Source organism: Halictus rubicundus, chromosome 6, assembly GCF_050948215.1.
Source record: "Halictus rubicundus isolate RS-2024b chromosome 6, iyHalRubi1_principal, whole genome shotgun sequence".
Classification (NCBI taxonomy): domain Eukaryota; kingdom Metazoa; phylum Arthropoda; class Insecta; order Hymenoptera; family Halictidae; genus Halictus; species Halictus rubicundus.
The window spans coordinates 16,556,272-16,580,816 of NC_135154.1; the positions used below are offsets into that span (position 1 = coordinate 16,556,272).

Below are 24,545 nucleotides of genomic sequence, written 5' to 3' on the forward strand. Positions count from 1 at the left end.
AAATAAGAAAATGACTGTTAAATAATATAAAAGTGTACATATATTTCTTGTACTGATTGTTTATTCAAGCTTAATTACGTATACAAAAACTGTAGTAAAAAATTTACGTTTTACAGAACAACGTTAAATATTACATAACAATTATTAAATATTAATTTAATTATAAATAATTTTCAATAAAAATCTCCTTTTAAATATTAACTTAATTGCTCTATCATTATATAATTATATAATAACGAAAATACTATTTGGTCATAGTAATCACAATTAATAAACAGTAAATAGAAAATCTGCTTTCTTAATCACTGTCGTCATTATAATCATCCTCTGTATATCCATATGTTTTATCGTAGTGCTGTCGACTGAGTTGTATCATATTCTTAATTGAGATATTGGAAGATAGTTCTTCAGCAATTAGACCGTCGTTATTTTTTATTGTTGGGTCTGCATCATATTGTAATAACAAATTCACTATATCTGTATGTCCACGACTTGCTGCTGCATGCAATGGAGTTTCACCCATTTTATTCTACAATTAAAATATGCATATAGTATATGATTAAATGTATCGGAAATAGTCACACTATTATTTACTTACTTGAGCATCGACTATGGGATTTGGCAAGCTTAAGAGTTCTTTTACACAATCTACATGACCAGCACGAGCAGCCCAGTATAGTGAAGTATTGCCCACAGTGTCTAAAGCTGTGGCCGAAACTCCTTGTTTAATATATTCTTTTAATAATAAAAGATTCCCACGTCTCGCAGCATCGTGCAATGGTAATTCAATTTCTTCTGTTTGTTCTTCAACTGTGCATAAATTTCCTCCCTTAGTATATTGGCTTATATAAAATGCAACACAACGAAATAATAAATCTAATTTCGAACCAACCATAATTAGCTGGTACAAGTCCCTCTCGATTCCCACACTTTGCTCTCCACCAATTGGGTTCTACATCTTTGTCATAAACATAAAGAAGATCACCTTCATCGAAAGACAGTTCATCTGTCTAAAAGATGAGAATATATCAATATAATTATTATATATATTGAAAAAGTGATTACACGAACAAACAATACGCATGCTTACATTTTGTGCTGTGTATTTATACAATGCTCGCATGACTTTGACCTTACCTTGAAAAAAGTTAACAAATTAAACGTAGAAAAAGAAATTTTTGAGAATATTACTAACCAAGTAATAAGAAATGAAGACAGAAGAAGCATAGTGATGACAGTCACTATTTATTAGTTCTAATAAATAATTAGTGTGCATAACAATAACCAAAATTTTCATGCTTAGATATAATTTATGTTTAAACTTTTTATTAATGTGAGTAATTCAATCATTGCCCATTTTTTAACTTCAACATTTTATTGACAGGAAGAGAAATATATATAAAGACACATATGGTTTAGTATACATTTAGCATATAATTATTGTGTACCAAGCAATTGTAATAATCACAGATCAAACTAAAATTGTCATTCGTGTTTCTCATTATTTACCAGGTTTCCAAGTGGTTTTGGGTGGTGCAGGTGTTTGCACAGGCATACTCGTCATGGTAGACATGTTTGTGGTAATAATAATAATAGTAATGATTCCATGTGAAGCGTGAACGCTGTTCACAGTTGTGCACCATCAATATCTGATGTAATATGTTACAATTCTTAAAAATATATACAACAGAAGATTTATTGTTTACACTTTCTTTCTCGCAACCTTCATAAATAATACCATATCTGAAAAATAAAATATTAAATATATTAAAATATTCTGAGCAATTATAAAAATTATATTTATTGGATAACAACAGAAATTGTGTTTTTATATAACTATTAGGCCATCCCATAAGTAATTTCGTTTTTAATCTATTTTTCAACGAAAATGTTAATGTATGTTTATTTTTAAATGAACTATGACCGTTTCTCATTTTCCAACTAAATTTTTTATGCCATTCATGTACATACATTAACTTTCTCGTTGCGATGATCTAATATATAAAAATTGATAAACATGAAAAAGACAGGATATTTCAGTTGAAACTTACTAAAGAAGACAACTAAAACAAATGCTATCATCGCCCACATCCAACATCTCCAATATGATGTAGTATGCTCTTTTAATTTCAAGGATTGCGTTTTTAATTTATTTGTATTGACATCTGTTAACTTGTCAGATCGTTCAAGCATTCCAATGTCTTTCTTTATAATAGCATTTGCTGCCAATGCATGTTCTTTCATGCTACTGGTCATAGACAGCATGTTCTCCGCAATCTTCTCCTGAATATTTCTATTGTACTTTAACAGCGCATCTAAATCTTCATCTTGCATGTTTGTGCTACCCAATCTTTGCCTTACACCATCCTCCAAGGACCCTAGAATAATGCAACAGTACTATAGATATTTATTTTGTATACAGGGTGATTCAGTTAAATGGGATCACCTAATTTTTTGTTCTATGTAAAAATACCTCAGGTAAAAATGATACCGGTATCAAACCCTATATACAATCAAGCAGTTACCTTTGTCATTGTGAAATAATTCTGCCCGTAATTCTCTATTATATTTTGCTGTAGTTTTTTGATGAATCTGTGTTGTTAAATTCGAACTTAATAAATCATTGAATGTTGTAGAACTTTTTGATAACATTTGTACTGCAGCAACTCTATCCACAGGATTAGTTAGTTTTGCCGTGTTCACTAGTCCTTTTAAAAAATCTATTCGTTTATTATAATCCATCATAACATCCTTACTTGGTTTACTAAAACAAAATAAATATCTTAAATAATTATATACTATATTTCCAACTATAACAATTATGTCTGATTGAAATTTGTATTGTTATTAACAATAAATAATAAAGGTATGCCATAAGAATTTCAAAATGTACCTTGGCAATGTTTGTAATTGCTTGATCATGTCATCTAAAGCAAGAATGTACTGAAAAAATTAAGAAATATTATGAAAAAAGTTGTACCACATTTGTATGACATTCATAGCAGAAGAGACATATGTTTGATAAATTAGTCAACCTTTTCCAGCTTCCAATCCTTATGAGGATCATCTTTCGCCATTAATTCGCATCTCGCTAACAGTCGTCTGATATTAATTTCTTCTCTGGTCATTAAATTCATAGTTTATAGTTTCTACAATTCTTCGCAATCTTTGTGAACTTCGATCGTCAATTGACAATCGTACGTATTTTCCACGTTGATTATTCCACTTTGTTCGCTTTACAATTCTACGGAAAATCGTTCGGGAACAAAAAAATTTGAATTGTTATCTGAAGCATACGTGCAATTCATGAAAAATCATCGAAATTAGGGATATATAGAAACATTGTGCATCTACAACGTGCCAAGTGTATTAGATCTGTACTCAATTATCTGTAAAAGGAGAATCTTTATATATATATATGGCGTGAACTTCATAGGGAAACTTATCGGCACAGTCCGACCATTATTATTCATAATTTTGTTAAATTAAAAAATATCTAGATATTCAAAACTTTTAGCGAAGTTATTAGTCAATAATGTGAAAAACATCATATCGATTTAAGGCGTACAACTATTTATAAACTAATAGTAGTATATATATGCAAAAAATGGTTTACGAGTCACAGATTTCAAATGTACCGCTGTGAATTGATTACTAGACAAACAATTTATATATACCGTAAATAAAATAATACTTTGTGCATACACACGGTGCAGTTATTTCTATCGAGTGTGATAAACCGCGAGTTTATCAGTGGTCATCTATCGTTATTATAAATAACAGTGTACAGTTGTCAATTTTAATGTGGGAACTCCACGTTGACGCGCGTAATGTGTACAGTATGTAGTTAAATTGAAAAGTTTGTAACGCACTAATACACGAATACATACTGTGAGAAACACGATAGCCATATACATAACGATTGACGTTGGCATTCATTATTTAGGGGGCCGATCCCAGTGAGTTTCTTGGTAGATTGACAGAATCGTTAAGATGGCTGATATTAAAGAATCTCCGCCGCTTTTCGACACAAACGAGGCGAAAGTTGATGATTTAGACGACGACGATGAAGATATTTTCGCGTCGGCTGTACAGGTACGTTTTCTAACATGATTAAACATGTGCACGAAAACTTTGCAACCTAAGCACTGCTCCCTCAATTCATTTGTTTTTAGAATCAGTATAGAAGATATCTTATTCGTTAGCAGAAACAGTCAACTGAAATTAAAATCGGTTTTATATTGTTTTAACCCTTTGCGATCGTAAACACTTGCGCGCTTCCGTTACAGTTAATTCGTATTTTCGGATAGTGTTATACAGTTTAATTGTATACTTTGGGATCTAATGAGCAAAATAACATATTTATACGAATTCATTTATTTTATTAAAGAAAGAAGTAATTGTATTTCGTCGACATATTGTTATGTTACTTGATGTTATTTATACGTAGGATCAGAGCCAGTTAGAAGACTCGTCTCCCTACAATGGAATTTCCTCAATCCCTGCAGAACTACCAAAGTTGACACTACGAGATGCACCTGAAGAGAATTCATTCTCATCTGTATCGAGTCCTGCACCAGGACCCTTAAGTCCACCATTGGGTCCAATGGGTAGCGACATAGGCGATCTCCATGACGTCCCCATAAATGATAATGCTGATGTCCTGCCAACAAACATTATCCAAAACCAGTCGATAGATGAGGTACATGTTCAATCATTAAACATCCCTCGATGGCTCGAAAATTACTAAAACTTCTGAATCATTCGAATAGATGTAGAGTTCATATTATTTTTATGTATAGGTAGCAGCAGATTCATCCGATGTATTCTTGAAAATTACGGTCACTTCCCCTCAGAAAATTGGAGATGGCATGGGTGCTTATGTAGCCTACAAAGTTGAAACTAAAACAAATATGCCGATATTTAGAAAGCGAAATTTCAGTGTTATTAGACGCTTCAGTGATTTCCTTGGCCTTCATGACAAATTGACAGACAAATACCTTAGAAACGGTAGAATAATTCCTCCTGCTCCAGAGAAGAGTGTTATTGGTATGAATATAAGTTTGCTCGAATCTCCACGTTAATTTATTCTATATAGTAGAGCTCTATTTATACATTTATAATTATTTATTCAACTAGGAACAACTAAAATTAAAATGTCAGGTGATAAGAGTCAAGAACAGAATTCCAGCTCTACGGAATTTATCGAAAAACGCAGAGCAGCACTTGAAAGATACTTGAATAGAACTGCAGCTCATCCGGTGCTCAGCGTTGATCCTGATTTTAGAGAATTTTTGGAAGCAGGTATATCATAATAAATAGACTGCAGATCTTTATACAAAATAAAAATTGTCTAAGTCAATTGTAAGAAACAGAGGTAAAACAAAAGTGCATTCTCTCTTTGAACACTTTTAGTAAGTCCAGAATAGTATAACAATCATTCATTCTTCAAATGTCTTTACAATTTTGTATTTGACCAATCCATTTTTGTCATAAATGTATAAATCCGCAGTCTAGTAATAAAATACATAATAACTATTTGAACAGACATTCATGAATCAATTTTATATTTTCAAACAGATATGGAATTACCTAAAGCTACTAATACGTCTGCACTTAGTGGCAAAGGAGTGATGAGACTCTTTAACAAGGTCGGAGAAACTGTTAACAAAATAACATATAAAATGGATGAAACTGATAAGGTAAAAATACGAAAATCTACCCTCGTATGACGTGAAAAGATGTACGACTTGAGACAATGTTTTGATTCATTTATTTTACAGTGGTTTGAAGAGAAGACTTCACAAATTTATTCTCTCGATATACAATTACGAGCATTACATTCCGCTGTTGACACTTTAAATAATCAGAGAAGAGAGTTAGCAACGTGTACCGGTGCAACAGCAAGGTCTATTGCTGTTCTTGGTCATGGGGAACCGGGTGCATCTTTGGGAAGGGCATTAGCTCAGCTGGCCGAGACTTTGGAGAAAATAGAAGTGATTAGAAAAGCACAAAGCAATAGCGATCTTTATCAATTTGGAGAAATGTTACGAGACTATGTTGCGCTCATTGGAGCGATAAAGGTCGATAATCAACTTACATCACAATTATCTGCTATCTCGTTGTATTACCTTAACATTGTGTTGCTGATTTTAGGATGTATTCCACGAGCGAGTAAAAGTTTTCCAGAATTGGCAACATGCTCAAATGGTGTTAAATAAAAAGCGGGAGCAGAAAGCAAGGCTCGAACAATCTAGTAGATCTGACAAAACAAGCCAAGCTGCTACCGAAGTTATTGAATGGGAAGCGAAAGTTGAGAGAGGTCAAGAAGAATTTGATAATATCTCGAAAATGATTAAGAAAGAAGTTGAACGATTCGAGTTGGGAAGAGTAGAAGATTTTAAGGAGCAGTTAACAGAATATTTAGAATCCATGTTGCTATACCAAAATCAAATCATTAAATTTTGGGAGAGCTTTTTACCCGAAGCTCGAGCTGTTGCATGAACATTCCTGAAGTAATCCCGAAATGTTTTTTTTTTTTAATATAACAATAAGGAAATATCTCCAACAGGAAATCGTTTCCGTGCTTGTTGGAGTAAAGTTTTTTGGATGATCAATAATATCTTGCAAGACGAATATATATGATTTATCTACACTACAACAATAATATTCGCATCGTTGAAAACGACTCAAGAAAACGATTGTGTATGCGAACAAAACATTTATGTACAATAATTTCGGAATACTGCCGATGCTTTTACAAATTTCGAGAGCAACAATGTATATGGCATATTTCATTGAAATTTTTAGATATTCATTTCATGCCAATTATTTTTCGATATATCATGCGTTTACTATCTTCTTATTATTAGTTTATATTAGAAGTATATAACGCATAATACGGTTTGTTAAAAATGTTTTACATGATAATAAAAATTAATCAAGATTGTATAAATAGAGAGCATTAAATAACTATTTGTTGAAACGAAGTTTAATGATATAATTAACGTTACGCATTAGATAATTTTCATATTATTTCTACTATAGTGAATAAGTATTCCAATTCGATTTTCATTAAATGCAATACAATCGATATCGTATACTACTATGAAAGTATGAGGATAAAGACATATTTTTTTACATGTTACAAAAAATACTACGAACAATAATAAAATTAAATAGACACATACAAATATCTTTTTTTTCTTTTTAACAAAAATATCTTGCTCAAGTCTAGAAAATGGCAATATTCGTTAAGTTGTAGATGACGAACGAACAAGAATTTTCATCTTTTTACTTCTTTGAAGGAATATAAGTTATCGAATAATATAAAAATACAAATAATATATAAATGATTAAAAAGCGTTAGGAATTGTTATCTATATTTTTTATAATACCATGAAAGTATTACGTATCAGATCTTATCACGTTTCGGAAATAAAGAATATTAATTTTAATAGTTTTTCTATTGTAGTTTGTAGCGCATTACGCGAGACAAACCCACGTTGTCTTTGCAGTGTGCGGTAGAAAAATGATCGAACCGAATGTTTTATTAAGTTGGTCAGCGTGAGCTTAGTGTAGAAAAGTGACATAGTGTCACACAAACGTATCGACCGTTTCATGTGTGTCGTGCAACGTGTCAGTGGCGATGAATTAAATTAGGTTATCAATTATTCACCGTGGTTAATTGTCACCGACAATTAACAAAATCCGTGGATGATTTTCATTCTTGTTTATACCAGTGTTTTGCATACGTGGCAACATTCACCACCAATCAGAAAACACAAGTTTTGATAGGCGTGGCTTCGAACACGTATACTTGCCTGTACGTCCGGCCGCCATAATTCTCGAGAAGAAATCGTTGTGCGTGAATTCTCATCGCGATTCTCTGTAGACAAACACAGCACGTTGTTCATTTTACATTCCTCGGCGGCACCAACTTACTGGGAATATTCTCGCTGGTCTACGTAAGTTTAAACAGCTCCCGAATCCGATTGATTTAATAGAACGTTAATTCAATACAGATCATTTCGCCGGCTCTATCTATACGCGATATTAACGTGGAGGAATTCGGTTCATCTCCGGTGATTGTATCGATGATCCGATTGTCATCCATATGTCATTTTCACAATGCTTTTTCCCCGAAACTTTCACCTGTTAAATTATCCTATTGTAGTTCATTCTATACCGCGATATTGTACGCGAGTTCGAGGAATGTGCGAAATCGTTCCCGAAAAATAATGTCTCTCGATACTGCGGTATTAATTAATAAATATCTATTTCGGTGAATTAAAGCGCGCAAGGTAATATTCCGAAATAATATTGTATTCGGCGATAGTGTCCTTTGCAAAAGAAAGTTCATCCGAGAAATTGGAGTTATTCCAAATATATTCAGACTAAGTTGTGATAAGAACCGCATAATATATTAAAAGGCGAAAAGTTTTATGTAACTGCACGTTCACTTATCTAGCGATAAAGTAATACGATTTTCAAATACTCGGGATTTTTCAAAGTTCTAGGAATTTACCTTTCATTTTCTTACTTATTTAGACCTCTTCTAATACCACATTTTTCAACGTGATCTCCTTTAAGAGGTATGTACTTTTCTCAACTGTTTTCACTTTATTCATAGGCTATAATTTTTATCACTCAAAAGTTTTCACAACTTTGCAGAAGCGTATCTAGCAAACAATCGGAGCAGACTAAATGACCAGGACCCTTAATCAATGGTAATCTTGTAGAAACTTGTTTGCACTAGCACATGTTTTGCCTGTACATGTCAAGTGAAAAACAAAATTCCTAGAACTTTGAAAAATATCCTTTATGTATGTTAATGAGTTGTACCCAATATATGGCAATCAAAATATCTTGATATTTCACTATTACAGATAGACATTGGCAGCATGGATATCCAGACAGGATTGGTATATGTAGCAGTGGTGGTCATTTCGGCGGCAGTTATTGTTTTAGTATCGATGTTTGGCATAAAAGAGAAGTCTTACGAAGAAGCAATAGCTGAACAGAGAAAACTACCCGATGATCTCTTATTAAGTACTATATCATTTAACAGTATTATTAAGAGATGCTTCGAGTTACATTTCTCGAAAAAATTTTCTTATTAAATTTATTCTTTTAGGTAAAAAGGATAAAGGTAAAGAAAAGAAGCATAAGAATAAGGCAGGAAAGAAAGTGAAAGAGAAGAAAGAAGAGAAGGAGGAGAAAGATGATAAGGAGGAGAAACCAGAACATGTACAATTTGAGGAAAACCCTCAGATATTGCCTCTAGAGCCACTGCTGCGGGTAAGATATATATTATGTTTATAATTTTCTTATGACACGTAACACATGCAAATACTCTCTATAAAGAACTTTCTTAAGTCTGTTTTTTTTATAGTGTGTCCATCCTAAATGTATTTAAGTCGATTATCTTAGAAGTTATTGAAGATACAAAACAGTGTATACACAGAAATTAATCTTAAACAGAACTATAAAATTCTACTTCGTTTTTATAACGAATGTTTTGCATATTCGATAATTTTTAAGAAAATCGGCACGTATATATTTACGCATAAAAATTATTTATTATATTGAGAAACTAATGTGAAATGATATTTCGAATAATATATTATTTCATATGGATTAGAGTAAATATGAAAGTAGTTTTGTTTATGTGCTTATTATCAAAAATAAAGACAATCGATCTAAAGAATAATTATTAGAAACGGCTGGAATTATTTTCTGTATTAATTTTCATGATTTCTTTAAGTGATATTGTATTCTTTAATTTTGAGTGAACTATATCATTGGTACATTAAGTGGTTAGTACTCTTTTTATATATTTGAGATGCTTACTGCATGTTAAGTATTTCTGTGTTAATGGCCACTACATAAGACTTGAAATACACATACACGCTTTTTTATCCTTGTGTTTTTTCATACATTTCATGCATGAAACATGGTATGCTCACATATTGTATGTCATACTCATATGTCACTCTTTCTGTTCATGAAATATCACATTTCTTTACGGGTATTTCACTTTTAAAGGATTGATTATAGTATCGTTTTAATAATGTATAATATCATTTTTTCATGCATAGTTAATAAATGGTTTTGTGTAAACTAATGTAGCTACCTCACATGCAATAATATTTATGTCTGTTTTTTTTTTAAATTGAATAATAAAACATTGTTTTGTTCTTCATGTAATTGTGGCACTACTATTTTACTTTTATTTACAATTATTGTGTATGTGTGTGTGTTTTTTTATTAACGTGAATTAATGCATAGTAACTGTGCACTCCTATAATATATCAATGTAAGATCGTAATTAATAATGTTTTCCCTTGCTGAATGTGTAAAATCTGCATAAAGATCATTGCAACAATTTTGTGTATATTATATTTAAATGGACATTTTTTTTTTTGCAAACATTTGTTATTTGATGATCTTCACTTGCTACTTGTACCTAATATCAGTTTTGATATCTTTTCATATTTTGTATATAATGACATTATAATAATTTAAATTATACTATTTAATATTTTTTGTAAATGTATTTTGTATATTTGAAGTTATGACTTGGTAAGTCTATGAAAAAAATTAATTTCTTATATTAAATTACTTATTAGAATTCTGATGACATATAACTTCATATTTTACAAGTAACCTCTATAAATATATCATAAATTTGGGAACAAGATAAAGTTACTGATCATTGTGTAAAATAAAAGTAAAAACTTGGAAACGATAAAATAAGTCAAGTGAAGTGACAGGACTTTTTGGTACAGGGCACTATTTATCAATCTTTTCACTTATGTTATCTTTGCGATAAACAGTTCTAGAATGCTAAGATTATTCTCTATAAATAACCGTTCCACGCTTTATAATAGTATCTGACTTTTACTTTATCATTTGTACGAAAATTAACTGTAGCAACAAACAACTACAAATATTATTTCCACATTATTGTTAAAACTGAATGTTTATAAGACACAAAATATATTCTATATCCTAAAAGAAATTATCAATTCCAGGTATTTATGTTTGCCATTACGTCAAAATAAATACAGTTTTAAGGTGAAAATCAAATAAGTTATACTTCTATGTAAATTAAATAGAAAATTCTACTCTTTAATATTTGCTTTGCAGTATTCTTACTTTCTTGTTCGTAGTTAATAATAATTTGATATGTCCATTTCAATATAATGTAATGATAATGGTTATATTTTATATACTTTTCGTTTGTTTTTATTGTTTATAATACATGGGAAAAACATTTGATATATACATTGGAATCATAGGAGGGTAGCAAAGGAAGTAAGAAGAAAGGCAAATCTGAAAAGGTAAAGCCAATTCTTGTAAATAAAGGTGAGCCATTGGTCATTGTGACTGAATTAAGTCCTTCACAACCCCCCTTGGCAGAGGCTAATCATTTTGACCTCATTCATCCAAAGGACGACCTCGAACTCATACGGAGTCACAGTGTGAGTGAACTGCTTTTGGTAGATTATTTTACCTCATCTGCATTTCATTCATTTCTCATATTTTGAATTGGCTGCTGCTTCTATAATACATACTAAAACCACATTAAGTAGTATTAATGCTTATTTAATAATAACAAAGGGGTTTTTCAAATTTATAATATGTCCTTAATCTGTAAACTAGTAGGGGCTCTAACTCATTCAAATAATTGGGAGTAAACAAATTTGTATATCATGGTTACAAATTTATTGTCTTTTCTCTGATACTTTTAGTTTTATACTTTCTCCTTAATACTCTTAGTAATTTTATTGAAAACTAATTATTACAAGTGTGTGTGTAAAATTTCAACACTTGTTATAAAAACGCATGTTTCAATTCGTTTACCAAACAGAAGGAAAATTTGCAACAACTCAATCAGTCTGAACCGGTTGTAAATAAATCTCCCAAGGAAACTCCAACAAAGACAAAGAAAAATGTGAAAGATTCCGCGAAAAAGAAAGATGAGAATAAGGAAGTGAAGGAGGAGAAGAAAGAAGAGAAAAAAGATGCTGTTGTAAATGCTAATGCCCAACCTCCTGTTAACAAAGATGTTCCGAAAGAAGCAAAGGAACACAAAGAAACACCTGTTAAAGATGCAAAGGAAGTGATCAAGGAATCTGCACCAATTACTCAAGCTCCAAATAAAGAGTCTAAAAAGACAAAGAAGAAGAATGATATCCTAGCTCAAATTGGTAAATTATCTAAAATCATGTTTTATATTAAATTATTGCATGGAAGTGTTTGTTATGAGAATAATAGAAATTCAATTAGATTTGATTAAACAGAAAATTTAAATATTTAAATAGTTTATGATAGTGTTTTATTTTTAATTAATCGAACATGTTTTACAAAGAATGTACCTTGAGTACAGTAAAGCAGATTCTTCAGTTGTGCTATGGAATGTGGCTGAGGTAGGATCAGTTCCCCTTCCCTTCTTACAGGTCAATGACCATACTGTCAAGGTTATTCCCTTATAAAGACAAGCACTTTGTGCATTATCTACACTCAATACATAACTTTTTTATATACACACTTTTCTAACTAATAATTAGATTGCGAATTTTATGCATTTATGATAAAAATTAGTCAACCTTTTAAAATTATTAAGAAAGAACTTTTTATTTAGCTTCTATTAATAATTGTTGCAGATAATTTTTATTTTACATAAAGATCTGCAGTCTACTAATAATTGTTACAACGGCGTTATAATTGAAATAAACTATAAAATATATGTAGTAAAAGAAAATCTTACTAACTATCGTAATATGAATATTGTTATGAATAACTTAAATGTCTTTATATTTTAGGGGGAGACAAAGATGCTGTTAATGTATCTCTCTTGATGCCTCTGGTACAGAAAGCTGAACTTAGCCGTTCCGAAATCCAAATTCTGATCGATCAACTTCTGAATAAACAGCTGGACAACCCGTCGGAACATTCGGAGTGGACAGAAGGTCGCGCGGATCCTGTTATTAAATTGAAGAAGCAATTAGCCGAAAAAGAGAAGGCTCTTGCCGACGAACACGAAGCTAATATTGCTTTCCAAAATAAGCTAAAAGAATTGCGAACTGAGCTGAACTCAGAGAGATCTAGATTGTCAGCTAGCGTGAGACAGCTGGAGGAAGCGTTGAACGCCAAGGTCACGGAGACACAAACGTTGCATACACGTATGCAGCACATCCTGGAAAGCCATGCTGCTGAAAAGCAAGGGTTCACTCGACAGATTGAACAGCTGCAAACTAAAGTGAACGATAACGCTGCGATAATTCATAAGATGCAAGAGGACCAGGGGCAAACCCAAGGCCATCTGCAGCAGGAACTGATAACGCAGAGGAAGCAAATGGAGGTTCAGTTCGCGCAGATGCGTGAAAATGAGAACGCTTTGAAAACACAGATAGCCCAGAAGCATGTCGAAGTGCAGGAATTGCAAAGTGAATTGCAAGTGACCTGCGAGAGCAGCACGGCCGAGATAGACATGTTACGGCAGCAATTAGGGCTGATGCAGGGACAGCTGATGCACTCGGAAGGACAGCTGCAACATTTCAAGGAGGCCGGAGATAGACTGCAAGATGTCGCTAGACAACTTGAGGTAAGGGAAATTATAGCACTTGAGTACTTTTTGGAGTACTGTTTTTATTTTTTTTTCAAATCTGGAAGTGTTGCAGTCTTTAGTAATATATGGACGTATCTCAAAGGATTTTTCATATACCACTAAAGACTACGACCTATTCAATTTTGAACAAAATCCAAGGCAGTACTCTGAAAAATATGCGATGTCGTACGAAATGACCCACTTGTTTGCGATCGAAGGATCAAATCGAACGACTAAAATATGTTTATTTATACAGGAGGCTCACTGCGCTCAAACCGAGTTGGATCACAGGCTAAAAAGCGCGCACCGTCACGAGCAAGAGCTACAGAAACAGGTGAACTCGCTGCAATCGGAATTGAATGCCGCAAAGACAGAGGCGAACGACGCTTCCGCGTTGAAAGCTGAATTAAATAAAGCCGAGGCCGAACTGGTCAAGCTAAAATCAGAATTGTCAGTCTCCATGAATGAAGCAAAATCTGAAGCGGCCGAGATTACAGCTCTCAAAATAGCGCTTGCGAATAAGGAAGAGGAGATGAAGAAATCGCAAGACGAGCTTAACAATTTGCGAGTCGAGGCGAAACAGACCGCGGAGCGTGTAGTGCAGCTGGAGGCGCAATTAGACGCCGCGCAGAAGAAATTGAACACCGTGAAAGCTGAATCCGAGAAGATGGCGGAAAGTCTGTCGCTCTATCAGAGTGAAATACAGAAGTTGAAGGAGGAACTGAAACAGAAGCAGGCCGAATTAGAAAATGCACGCGCGGAGCTCGCGCCTGCGAATGACACGGCGAATGAAATGAAACTATTGAAGGTTGAATTGAATAGGTTGCAGAGCAATGAGAATAAATTCAGTGACACGCAGTTGCAGATTACACGATTACAAGAAGAGAACGATAGACTTTCTATGCAGGTATTGTTCTTGTAACACAAAATAAAAAATTTCAATTGCATTTATCCGACGAGAATGTGATCTTTATTTATTTCTTAGTTGGCAAATGTCACGGACCTGCAAAAACAACTTAAACAATTGCAAGAGGAGAATGAATCATTGTCGACGAAATTAACAGCAGCCACTGAACGACCAGTTACAGAGGACAAGGCAAATGGAATCGATGATAATGTTCAAAAGAACGCACAGCTTGCAGATCATGCTAATCTGTATGTATACAATCGTAAAGTTTATAGTTTAGTTTGCAGAATGTTTTTAACGAGGGTTTTTCGTAAGGTTGGCCCAAAAGGAGAGTCAGCTGAATGCCTTAAAGACAGAATTAACGAATAAGGAAGCGGAACTCTCACAATCAAATGCGCAAATCGACGTGCTGCAGAGTGACGTGAACCATCAACGTAATCGTGTTGCCCGTTTGAACGATAATTTACAAGCTCAAAGAACTAAGAATAATGTAAGTGACATTGCACCCATAAATAGAGTCGGCACCTAAGAAATTTATAATCAGCGAAAACGATCTGTCCATGTACCATTCAAATTAACTCTAATTGCTTCCATCACTTTGCCAACCTATTTTTATATTTTAAGTCTAAACTGTTAGCACCTAAGCATTTTCTCTCTATTTTTACGTAAAGCAATAGCTATCGAGTTATAATATACTGATAATTTTTTTACGGTTGAAGCAGGAGTTGCGCGAGAAAAACTGGAAAGTGATGAATGCTCTTTCTGCTGCTGAGTCGCGTGTTAAATCTAGTGAAGTACAAAACTTTGATGTAAGTCCCCATTTTATCTAGTTTAGTCTGCTCCTTCCAAATTCGTTGTAATCCCTTTCCCGTTTTTGTGATCGGCAATACTTGCACTAAACTCAACAGATGATGATCTTCAAATGATATTTATGTACTGAAACCGATACATTTAACACCAAGTTTACGGAGCACTGAAAGTGACTATTTTATAAAAATAACAAGAATGTGTCTATCCAGATTTTTAGCCATTTCTTTTATAATATATGCTCGAGGAAATAAATTTGTTAAATAATTCCTCATGGATGCATCTTTACAATCTTAATGATCGTGAATTAAAAATATTAGAACCCGTCATTTCGACGGTCCCCGTAAACCTGGTGTTAACATATTTAACAAAATGTAAGAGAATATACATGTTTCGTTTATTATCAGGAGACTGCACAAAAAGTGAAGCTTGAGCAAGAAGAATTAACGAAAGCTTTGTTGATGAGGATATTCCCGGAAATAAAAGTATCCGAAAAATCGCACGACCAATGGCTCAGAGCTTTTGAAGAGAAAGTAAACTCGGCGTTGGTTGAATTGAAGAATAAAAACGTGAACGATAATACTCATTCTGATTTGGAGAAACAAAATAAAAGCTTGCAGGACATGGTTACACATTACAAGCAAATTATTGTAGCTACTGTAAGTACAATATGCAATGCGCAATTATAGTGCTGTTCCGTCTGTTATAGATTTGTGCATTGTTTCTTTCGCTTGCAGGAAAGTATGCTAAATAAGCTCCAAAGTGACGTAGAGTCGGAAGAAACAAGGTGGGAATCTCAACTTCGACAAAAAGAATCCGAGGTTGCAAATCTTAGGATCGAGGTACATGATCTTTACGAAGCACTAAAGCAGACTATTTTATCTATCCAATTTTTCAACCATTTCCTTTATATTATACATCCAAAGAAATAAATTTCGTAAGCCTAGTGTCAAATAAGATAATACGTATTATAAATACTTAAGAAATCAGTTTATGTGTTCACAGTTAGAAAAGAAGGTAGACGAAGTGGAAGCCAGGTTAAAAGATGCCGAATCTCGTAACGAACAAGCCAATGCCAACTTATTGGCTCTTAGATCTACACCACAATCAATTTCGAGTGGAGGAAATACTCGTGATTTAATAGCGTTAGAAAAGCTGCAGGAGGTAAATAATTTTTTAAATCAAATTTTTTTATAACAGAATGTGAAGTAAATATTACTGTTGTTTTAAATGGTTCTTATTATAGGAGAAAGAACGTTTATCAGAAGAACTTCAATCAGAATGTCATAAAAGGGCAACGCTAGATGCGGAAGTTACTAAGTTACGTTCTTTGGTTGCACAACTTCAGGAAGAAGTAAAACAACTGAAGGTATAAAGAATGTTCGTATACGATTGAAATTAACGAAATGAATAAATAATATTAATGTTTTACTTTTTTGGTACTAGACTGCAGGTAGTGGAGATTGCGCCAGTTCCGAACAGTAAATGTCGAATGGACCACCGTCATCCGAGTGTTCTAATTCCGAGGTTAGTATACATTGTCTTTGAACGTTTTATAAGTGTTCTAATTGATTTTTGTCCAGTGCCTTTTCTATAAAAGACTATAAAGCTTGCATTATAGCTGTAATGAGAAACATTAAAGCTATAATTTGAAATGATAAAAATCTACGCAATGCTGCAAAACATTAACAAAATACGATAATCATAATCAATTTTCATGAATAATGACTAACAAAAGAATTTTGTATTTTGCCATAATTTCACTGTATGTAATCATTGTATGATAATAACCGCATACGTACGTATTATTTCGTAAAAGCCAATTAAACTTTACAGGCTATGAAATATTAGACCATCTTTTCTAATGGAAATTTAGAATGGATTTAGATCTGAATTTAAATGAACTTAATTTCTTTTACGAAGTAATATCTATTAGGAGTTCATTATGTTTGTTACATGTGTGTTAATATAATCAAATTAATGAATTAATGGGGAATGCATAATAACAGTATTAAATACAGTTAAACTTTACTTTATCAATATTAGCAGCAGAAAAGTTTATGATCTTTACGTTTAAATTCCATGTCTGTTTATAATAGTTGTCAGTTTTTATAATAAATGCAGATCTGGATGTGGTATCATTGTTTCTACGCTTTGCTTTATTTTTGCACTTAATGTCATCATATTGCCATGATTGATGTGGATGCGGGTTGTTCAGTAATGCCACATTCAAACGATATCTGATAATTTGATATGATTAGAGGATTTCCATAAACTTCTACTCATGTACTACACAGGGATTAGTTTCTGATGTTATTTATCAACAATTAATATTGCCATTTTATAGGTATTTTATACATGGCTTCGTGTTTGGAAAAGTAACAATTCGAAATGCAACACGTCTATTTATTTATTGTAAGTAAAATCTCCTTCTTGCAGTTTCCGTACTGAAATAATATCATTTGTTTGATTGTCACTTTTGTAAGCACGAAGAAATTTGTATTGAACATATATTATTTTGAAATACACTAAGTAAAATATGTGAATTGTTTCAATAATGTATAAGAACATAAAGTTTTTATCAAAAGATCATATGTATCAGCAATACCAATTGTCGTTCATCATTTTGCGTTTTGAAACCATTTGTCGTATGACGATTTCACAAATTTTTCTATCGTTTCGACTGTAAAAATTTGACAAATTGTCGTTGCGTGCTGTGACGTACAGAGAGATGAATAATAATAATATCTGAAATGCAGCCACCGCTAGCAGCACAGACTGATAGCTGCATTAGAAAATACTCTTCTCAAGAATACAGAGTTCGCAAATAGTTCGATAACCAAGTCTGTCAATTTGGTTCATTCTCAACGAGAAAATTGACAACAGCCCCCTTTCTACAAAATACTCCTCGAAATCTTGTCGCATGACAGATAACAACACTCAGGCTAGCTGGATTCCATTGATGAGCCAGCAGCATTAAAAGAACAAGAAAAAGAGGAAGGTAAACTTCAAAATTCTCAAAGAAGGAAAAACATATTATTGACTCGATTACCATATAGCCGCACTTCACTTATATAGTTATTAAAATCTGATATATGTTTATTTCCGTTACTTGGGCGCTCAGTATTACAATGAATGTTGTTTTATTCTAGTAAGAACGGATCAGCTATTTTCTAAATGCAAAATATTCTAAATTGCAGCAATATTCTTGTTCATAAATTTTTGATACAATGAATGTAGCATAATAATAATTCTTTGTAATAACTCTGAGTCCCTACGTTATTATTCTGTTGTCATATTATTTAATATCGTTTAAGTAGTCCATATTTTGTGGTAGCTTCACGTTACTTGCTATGTTCTTTATTGTAACTGTATTCATACCATCAATTGTATTTACAAGTGGCATGTAGTTACATTAAATGTTAATCAATTTTGTATATGTATAAATGTGTTCTATAATTTTATCAATTTTGTAGTAAAATCAGCTCATATGTATAACCATATATACACACACCATAGTTTTTTGCAATTTGCTAAAATGCTACGTATATGTGAATTGTATCTATGTGTATACATATTGTTTCTATAAATTTATGTGGCTAACAATTTTTAAGTTGAAAGTGAAATTCCAAATGGCAATATTTGCAGAATTGGTTAGATTTTGCTATGTTTATAAGAAACTTATGAAACACTCGATCATTTGACGTTTATACAATAACAATACACTGTACTTAAACTATTTTATACACGTAGGTGTCCACTTATATTACTTGTTATTTTCGTTTTAGCAAACAAACATTTGAGTAATGTATGTATTGCATGTGTTGTATATAAATATTACAGAAAACATCTAGTTTTATGCAAATTCAATTTTGTTGAGGGGGACATTTTTCTTTAACAATTTTATAAATATTTGTTTTATGAAAGAGATCATTATTTTCTAATACCCATTACATCCTCACATGTGTACAATTAACAACAAAATTTGGATATTTGTTCTTGCTATAAATAATAATAATAATATTACTATTATAATTCGTTTTTGAGAACAATATGTTTAAACACAGCGAATTACTTATTTAATACATATCAGCATGCAAAAAATTAGCTGAAACTTTCTCTTCCAACAAATGCATTTCAAATAAATTTGGCTTGTAAAATCCAATAAATATTATACTGTATTGATGTAATTAATTACTGATAAATGCAGAGAAATAAATTTGTTGGAACAAGTATAAAAGGGACAAAATTTTTGTTTCTAATTATGCAGCTTCTTCCTAAAACGTTGGTCGCAATAATGAATATCGTTAATGAATTTTTCAGGGTGGTCCAGGGAAAAAAATAACTTCAAAGAAAAAACTGGGTTAACCCAGTGCGAAAGCGGGTGATTCAGAAAGGAAATACAAGCGTAATTGCGTATGCTCCCATGTTGTATAAAACATGAGTGGTAAACTTTGCTACTGAGAAGACTAATATAATGATAACAATATGAATAACGTTTCTTATAAAAAGAATAACATATTTTATTATATGGAAAAAAATATAAATAATGAAATCTTATAGTTAAAGAAGTGAGAAATGTTGATTCTGATGTTTATCTCGCGGCTATGGAAACTGAATAAACACAGATAGGCATACCTTAATAAGAATGATAAAAAAAATCATGCATTGTAAATTGCAGTGAGGCAATTTTTATTGTTTAAATATTACTTTTTGTTTTATGAAATATGTTCAGATGTTTATAACTATTCTTAGCGCCTTTATAGTGTTTTATTTAAGAAACATTAATATATCGGATCATTGAGAAGAGAAAGTATATGTACATTAAAAGAAACGCACGATACTCAATCAAATTGGGAGAACGTACACTTTTGTGTAGCCGTTTCTCCCGTGACTAGCAAACACCAGATTTTTAAATGATTTTCATACTGTTAAAGCATTTGTATACAAAGTTGAAATCGTTGATGAATTTATGTGCAATAAACAAGCATGATCGTGTGTTCACCTGTATTAAAAGAAAAATTGTAGTGTGTTTGGTAGGCGGCTTTTAAAAGGGATTTTTTTTAATCTACTGAGAACTATATTGAGTTTACAAAATCACGATGGAAGACTATTCATGCACATCTACTGCAGAGACATAGTAAAGTCTGTTTGGGGATTACGAAAGAGCAGGTCCAAATCTATCAAAATAAATCAAATAGAGTGAATTATATATATAATTGGGCATTTCAAAGAGCGTTTATTAGAGTTTTTATGTTAGTTTATTTTTAAATGAATTATAATTTTTATTATAATCACGCATTACGAACTATCAACCAGATAATTCAAAATACTCTATTTATAATATATTAAATACTTGTTTCGTAAATTACAATTGTTTCATTTATTTTACAGAACCGCGTATGTTTAGTTACACGCCGTACTTATTTGTACTTTACATATAGAAGAATAGAAATAGTTAATGAAATGTTTGTTTTATTTGACGTTGAATATTAAGCGAGTTTAAGCAACAACTTGTATGTACAATCAGTTATAATTTATTTAATCACAATCTCGGAATCAAATATTATGGTCATTGATATTTAAATCTTTTATACAATTACTTTTGTTTTCTTTGGCAATATAATAAACGAGGAGATAATTATACAAAACGTTTTTGGTGTTTATATTTTTACTCATATTTAACTCACTCGCAATCCAAAAGTTAAAATGCAACCGCAATTTACTTTTGTATTCGTATTTTTATGTAGTTACTGTAATATAAATGAAAGAAATATATGAGTAAGTTATAAAAATGAGAATGTTGAAATATTATCCAATTGTTGTTCTTAAAAAATAATTTATTCGTTACAGTGCTATCACAGATTACAAAAAATTTCTTAAAATATACATACTATACATTGTTAACGTACACGAATATTGTGACTTTATTTAATTCAACATCGTTTGCAAAAATCCTAGAATATAACTGCCTAAATCTTCGTCTTGATTTGTCCACGAAACGTACACGCTCTTTTGATCATCTTCATCACCTTCTACTTTCACTAAAACGGATTCAACAGATATCGAGCCATCAGTTAACTGAACTGTCCAGCCTGATAATCGTTCTTTCAAAGGCTGTAACAATTTCAAAGTTGTGGAATGTGCTGGACCAGGGTCCCTTACTTGCACAGTAGACGTAAATCGTACTACATGCTTCATTATGCCAGCTGCTTTTGTTACCTACAATAAAAAAGTAATGTTCGATATGAAAAAACATGTCAAAGATATACAATTTTTATATGTGTCTTAAATATAATACAACGAATACCTCGTCCGCGTCTACAAGACACGCTCCATCCTCGCGCAACATTAAAACACTGTGCAATAATCTTCGTCGTTTAGGGTCCGGTGGCAACGCAGAATACCTTTTCGCTTCTGCTTTCAACAACGCTAAAGAAGCGTCAACTGGAACTTTGGAAACGGTTGTTACAACCCATGTTTCTCCGTTCGCAGGATTGTAACAATTAATTCCAAACTCTTGTTTAATTTTTTCCTTCAAGAATTCCATTTTAGCAAATTCCCCATGTACTAGCATAACGTTCTTCGGCTCGCAATATTGTATCAACTGCATGATTCCTTTTGCATCAGCATGTGCAGAAAAAGACATGTATTCCACGGACATTTTGATCTCGACTATCTGTCGATTTTCGAACTCGATTCTTCTAGAACCGTTTAATACTTTGTGGCCTATTGTTCCTTGTACGCAGAAGCCGGGCATAATGACCATGTTTGCTTCATTTGGAGCCCATTTTTTGAAAATTTGTAACGACAAGCCAGCATGCAACATACCTGGAGTTGCGAATACTACCATTGCGCCAGGATTATCAATGTAGGCTTTGTCAAATGGTTTTATATGTTTGAAGTCAAACATGTTTCTCTGTACGAAAGTTTTCTTAATCTTCTGGTTAGTCCATGTAATAAACATTTTATAGTAATTGTTTGCCTTCTCTGTTAATCCTAGAGCAAAGTACACAGGAACTTTTAAGTTCATTCTTTCCCAATAGGTTTCTAACAATATACAAAGCTCTTGAGCACGTCCAAGAGCAAATACAGGTATCAATACCTTCCCACCTCTGTCTATACATTCGTGAACCTGTAAGAACAATTTTATAAACTTAGATATGATATTTAAAGCATACATTTAACTAGTAATCAGAGCACACCTTTTTTAAAAAGTCTCTTTCCCTGCATCTCTTAGAATCTCTGATGGTTGTTGCATACGTCGATTCTGATATTAATAAATCTGGCCTGCACTTATCTATCCATGCAGCCCCTAAATGTCTATCGGGAGTCATGTTGTAATCCCCAGTGTATACAAACGATTGGGAGCCAACACGAACCCAAAACATTGCAGCACCGAGTACGTGTCCTGCATAGTATGCTTTTATTTCTAACTCCGAGTCAACCATGACAGACTGGTGCAATGTAACAGCAATTACTTTCTTCATGCAATCTTTGATCATTTGAGAGGTGAAAAAATTGCTCTCCCCTTTACGTTCTACAGCAACTTTCCTCATATCCTCGAGTAATATAGGTGCAATGGCCTTTGTAGGGTGTGTCATATAAATTGGACCAGTGTAGCCTACCTATAAACAAGAGCATGCTTCAGAATTCAATATGTCAGTGCAATTTGTTTAATTTGCATTACCATTTCTGTGAAGTATGGCAGAGCCCCGCAATGGTCCAAATGAAAGTGCGAAATGATGACGCAATCAATGTAGTTGGTCGCTGGACCTTCTGGGACTATATACGAGAAATCTGGGAACCGTCTTTCATCGTTGAAGCCCATGTGCATGCCGCAGTCCAACATAATATTTTTCCCACCTATTGTCACAAGGATGCAGCTTCTTCCGACATCCTGGCCAGCTCCCAAAGGAGTGACTTTGATGTCCGGCATTTTGCTAAATGATATAACGATTCAACACTAGATTTAAGGAATGGAATGATCTTTTTAATTTATGATTAGTGAGATTGTAAAGATGTATCAATGAGGAATTACTCAATAAATTTATTTCTTTGGGTATATATTATCACAAACATGGCTAAAAATTTGGATTCTTGTAATTTTTATAAAGTAATGTAAAATAGTTCGTTCGAAACACGATCGAAATAATATTATCTCTTGTAGAGAAGTTTTATTAAAAACCGTGACTATGGGAATGTTTATTAGTGCATTCTTATTTTACCATCATCGAAGGCCGCAGACTCGAAATGTTTATTTTCCTTGCTCTACGCTACTGAAATCTATTTTCCGAATAGGTTATGTTCAATAGTAAACATAACCTAACATAACCCTTTCCACAATACTGGGCTTAAGGTGGATTTAAAATCGCATAAACAGAAACATTATAAATTCTAATAAACAGTTTCTACTCACCTTTTGTCAGGCGACGTATAATTTTTATTCAAGTAGTAGATAACGAAATATCATGCGATTCTGTAATACCGAGAAACAAAGTTCATTTTACGACGAATTAGATTATTTACACTTTAGTTCTCAATGAAAAATCTTGAAAGCGAGATATAGTATGAGATGACTACTATATCACAACAGAGATGACAACTACAGAGGATTGATTATCTTCAAATTCAGAAAGTTAAACAGCACCGTTCCGGGCTTGTACATAGTATCTCCTTTTCGTCTCGGTAAATCAATAAATTAAGTAAACGACTGACTAAGCCGCTCTTTTATTTGAATCGGCGTGAAAAGATAACAACACGGTCTGGTTCACATTTTCAATACTTTATTCATATAATTTCGTAGTTATGGCATTATCTCTATGTATTTACATGTCTCCGATTTTTCAAGAGATCTCGTAATGCGTCTCTGTGCACGCACCGTATTATGTATATTAATCACTCACGTGCGCGCGCGAGTTGCTTTGATTTAAGTTGTAAAAGGTATCCTCGTCGTGCTTCGTTTTCCCTAGCTTTCTCTCTCACTCTTTCTCACATTCTCTCATTCTCTCGCGTTCTCTCTCTCTCTCTCTCTCTCTCTCTCTCTCTTTGCCCCTTAAATATACGATTCACTTGTTACTCTCGCCCATTTCGCCCCGTGTCTTGTGAAACACGTTTTCGTCGCTGCGCGAAATGAAAAGAAAAATGTTTGCGGACTGCGTGGGATCGTGCGGCGTCGTAGATCCGCGTGGTACAAACCGGAAAATACTAACGGAA

At 32.9% G+C, this 24,545-nt stretch overlaps 4 protein-coding genes across 11 annotated transcripts; 1 reads left to right on the top strand and 3 right to left on the bottom strand.

Annotated features, from left to right (window-relative positions):
* Positions 1–19: 19 nt before the first annotated feature.
* Positions 20–1,640, bottom strand: LOC143354763 (osteoclast-stimulating factor 1-like). Its single transcript, XM_076789069.1, has 5 exons — positions 1,510–1,640; positions 1,091–1,137; positions 893–1,010; positions 599–810; positions 20–529 (listed from the first exon to the last, which is right to left on the bottom strand). The coding sequence occupies exons 1-5, from the start codon at positions 1,571–1,573 to the stop codon at positions 299–301; spliced, it is 672 nt and encodes a 223-aa protein (XP_076645184.1). The 5' UTR covers positions 1,574–1,640; the 3' UTR covers positions 20–298.
* Positions 1,573–4,016, bottom strand: Use1 (Vesicle transport protein Use1). Of its 3 annotated transcripts, none has more exons than XM_076789068.1 (6): positions 3,891–4,016; positions 3,036–3,244; positions 2,894–2,943; positions 2,526–2,764; positions 2,052–2,378; positions 1,573–1,743 (listed from the first exon to the last, which is right to left on the bottom strand). In XM_076789068.1, the coding sequence occupies exons 2-6, from the start codon at positions 3,135–3,137 to the stop codon at positions 1,703–1,705; spliced, it is 759 nt and encodes a 252-aa protein (XP_076645183.1). In that variant the 5' UTR covers positions 3,138–3,244; positions 3,891–4,016; the 3' UTR covers positions 1,573–1,702. The 3 variants fall into 3 exon arrangements, with proteins under 3 accessions (XP_076645183.1, XP_076645181.1, XP_076645180.1); XM_076789066.1 differs by lacking the exon at positions 3,891–4,016 and adding an exon at positions 3,695–3,820; XM_076789065.1 differs by lacking the exon at positions 3,891–4,016 and adding an exon at positions 3,678–3,814.
* LOC143354752 (uncharacterized) lies at positions 3,718–20,055 on the top strand. 4 transcript variants are annotated; one of them, XR_013082371.1, is made up of 20 exons: positions 7,546–7,967; positions 8,551–8,594; positions 8,674–8,729; positions 8,889–9,051; positions 9,137–9,300; positions 11,304–11,486; positions 11,876–12,215; positions 12,831–13,612; positions 13,872–14,522; positions 14,601–14,770; positions 14,838–15,012; positions 15,242–15,331; positions 15,737–15,988; positions 16,067–16,171; positions 16,335–16,493; positions 16,576–16,698; positions 16,776–16,856; positions 17,677–17,744; positions 18,089–18,330; positions 19,653–20,055. XR_013082371.1 is itself a non-coding variant. In XM_076789045.1 (18 exons), exons 3-17 carry the CDS (start codon positions 8,727–8,729, stop codon positions 16,812–16,814), a joined length of 3,399 nt encoding a protein of 1,132 aa, XP_076645160.1. In that variant the 5' UTR covers positions 7,546–7,967; positions 8,551–8,594; positions 8,674–8,726; the 3' UTR covers positions 16,815–16,856; positions 19,653–20,055. The 4 variants fall into 4 exon arrangements, 1 of the variants encoding a protein (XP_076645160.1); XR_013082372.1 differs by lacking the exon at positions 18,089–18,330; XM_076789045.1 differs by lacking the exons at positions 17,677–17,744; positions 18,089–18,330.
* A 1,093-nt stretch (positions 20,056–21,148) lies between these two features.
* On the bottom strand, positions 21,149–24,376 carry Ints11 (integrator complex subunit 11). Of its 3 annotated transcripts, XM_076789050.1 has the most exons (6): positions 24,236–24,376; positions 23,749–23,808; positions 23,020–23,272; positions 22,535–22,957; positions 21,640–22,464; positions 21,149–21,551 (listed from the first exon to the last, which is right to left on the bottom strand). In XM_076789050.1, the coding sequence occupies exons 3-6, from the start codon at positions 23,266–23,268 to the stop codon at positions 21,261–21,263; spliced, it is 1,788 nt and encodes a 595-aa protein (XP_076645165.1). In that variant the 5' UTR covers positions 23,269–23,272; positions 23,749–23,808; positions 24,236–24,376; the 3' UTR covers positions 21,149–21,260. The 3 variants fall into 3 exon arrangements, with proteins under 3 accessions (XP_076645165.1, XP_076645167.1, XP_076645166.1); XM_076789052.1 differs by lacking the exons at positions 23,749–23,808; positions 24,236–24,376 and adding an exon at positions 23,558–23,734; XM_076789051.1 differs by lacking the exons at positions 23,749–23,808; positions 24,236–24,376 and having other exon boundaries at positions 23,020–23,489.
* Between the last annotated feature and the right edge of the window lie 169 nt (positions 24,377–24,545).

What these genes read in the sequence shown, in the direction of transcription:
- LOC143354763 (XM_076789069.1), bottom strand. Translation starts at nt 1,573, where the DNA reads ATGTCTACCATGACGAGTATGCCTGTGCAAACACCTGCACCACCCAAA. An exon ending in CAAAACCACTTGGAAACCTG is followed by an intron (nt 1,138 to 1,509) that starts GTAAATAATGAG and finishes ACTTTTTTCAAG; the next exon opens with GTAAGGTCAAAGTCATGCGA. An exon ending in ATAAATACACAGCACAAAAT is followed by an intron (nt 1,011 to 1,090) that starts GTAAGCATGCGT and finishes CTCATCTTTTAG; the next exon opens with ACAGATGAACTGTCTTTCGA.
- Use1 (XM_076789068.1), bottom strand. Translation starts at nt 3,137, where the DNA reads ATGAATTTAATGACCAGAGAAGAAATTAATATCAGACGACTGTTAGCG. An exon ending in AGGATTGGAAGCTGGAAAAG is followed by an intron (nt 2,944 to 3,035) that starts GTTGACTAATTT and finishes TAATTTTTTCAG; the next exon opens with TACATTCTTGCTTTAGATGA. An exon ending in ATTATTTCACAATGACAAAG is followed by an intron (nt 2,379 to 2,525) that starts GTAACTGCTTGA and finishes GCATTATTCTAG; the next exon opens with GGTCCTTGGAGGATGGTGTA.
- LOC143354752 (XM_076789045.1), top strand. An exon ending in AACTCATACGGAGTCACAGT is followed by an intron (nt 11,487 to 11,875) that starts GTGAGTGAACTG and finishes TTTACCAAACAG; the next exon opens with AAGGAAAATTTGCAACAACT. An exon ending in ACGATAGACTTTCTATGCAG is followed by an intron (nt 14,523 to 14,600) that starts GTATTGTTCTTG and finishes TTTATTTCTTAG; the next exon opens with TTGGCAAATGTCACGGACCT.
- Ints11 (XM_076789050.1), bottom strand. Translation starts at nt 23,268, where the DNA reads ATGCCGGACATCAAAGTCACTCCTTTGGGAGCTGGCCAGGATGTCGGA. An exon ending in TGCCATACTTCACAGAAATG is followed by an intron (nt 22,958 to 23,019) that starts GTAATGCAAATT and finishes TCTTGTTTATAG; the next exon opens with GTAGGCTACACTGGTCCAAT. An exon ending in GTCTTGTAGACGCGGACGAG is followed by an intron (nt 21,552 to 21,639) that starts GTATTCGTTGTA and finishes TTTTTATTGTAG; the next exon opens with GTAACAAAAGCAGCTGGCAT.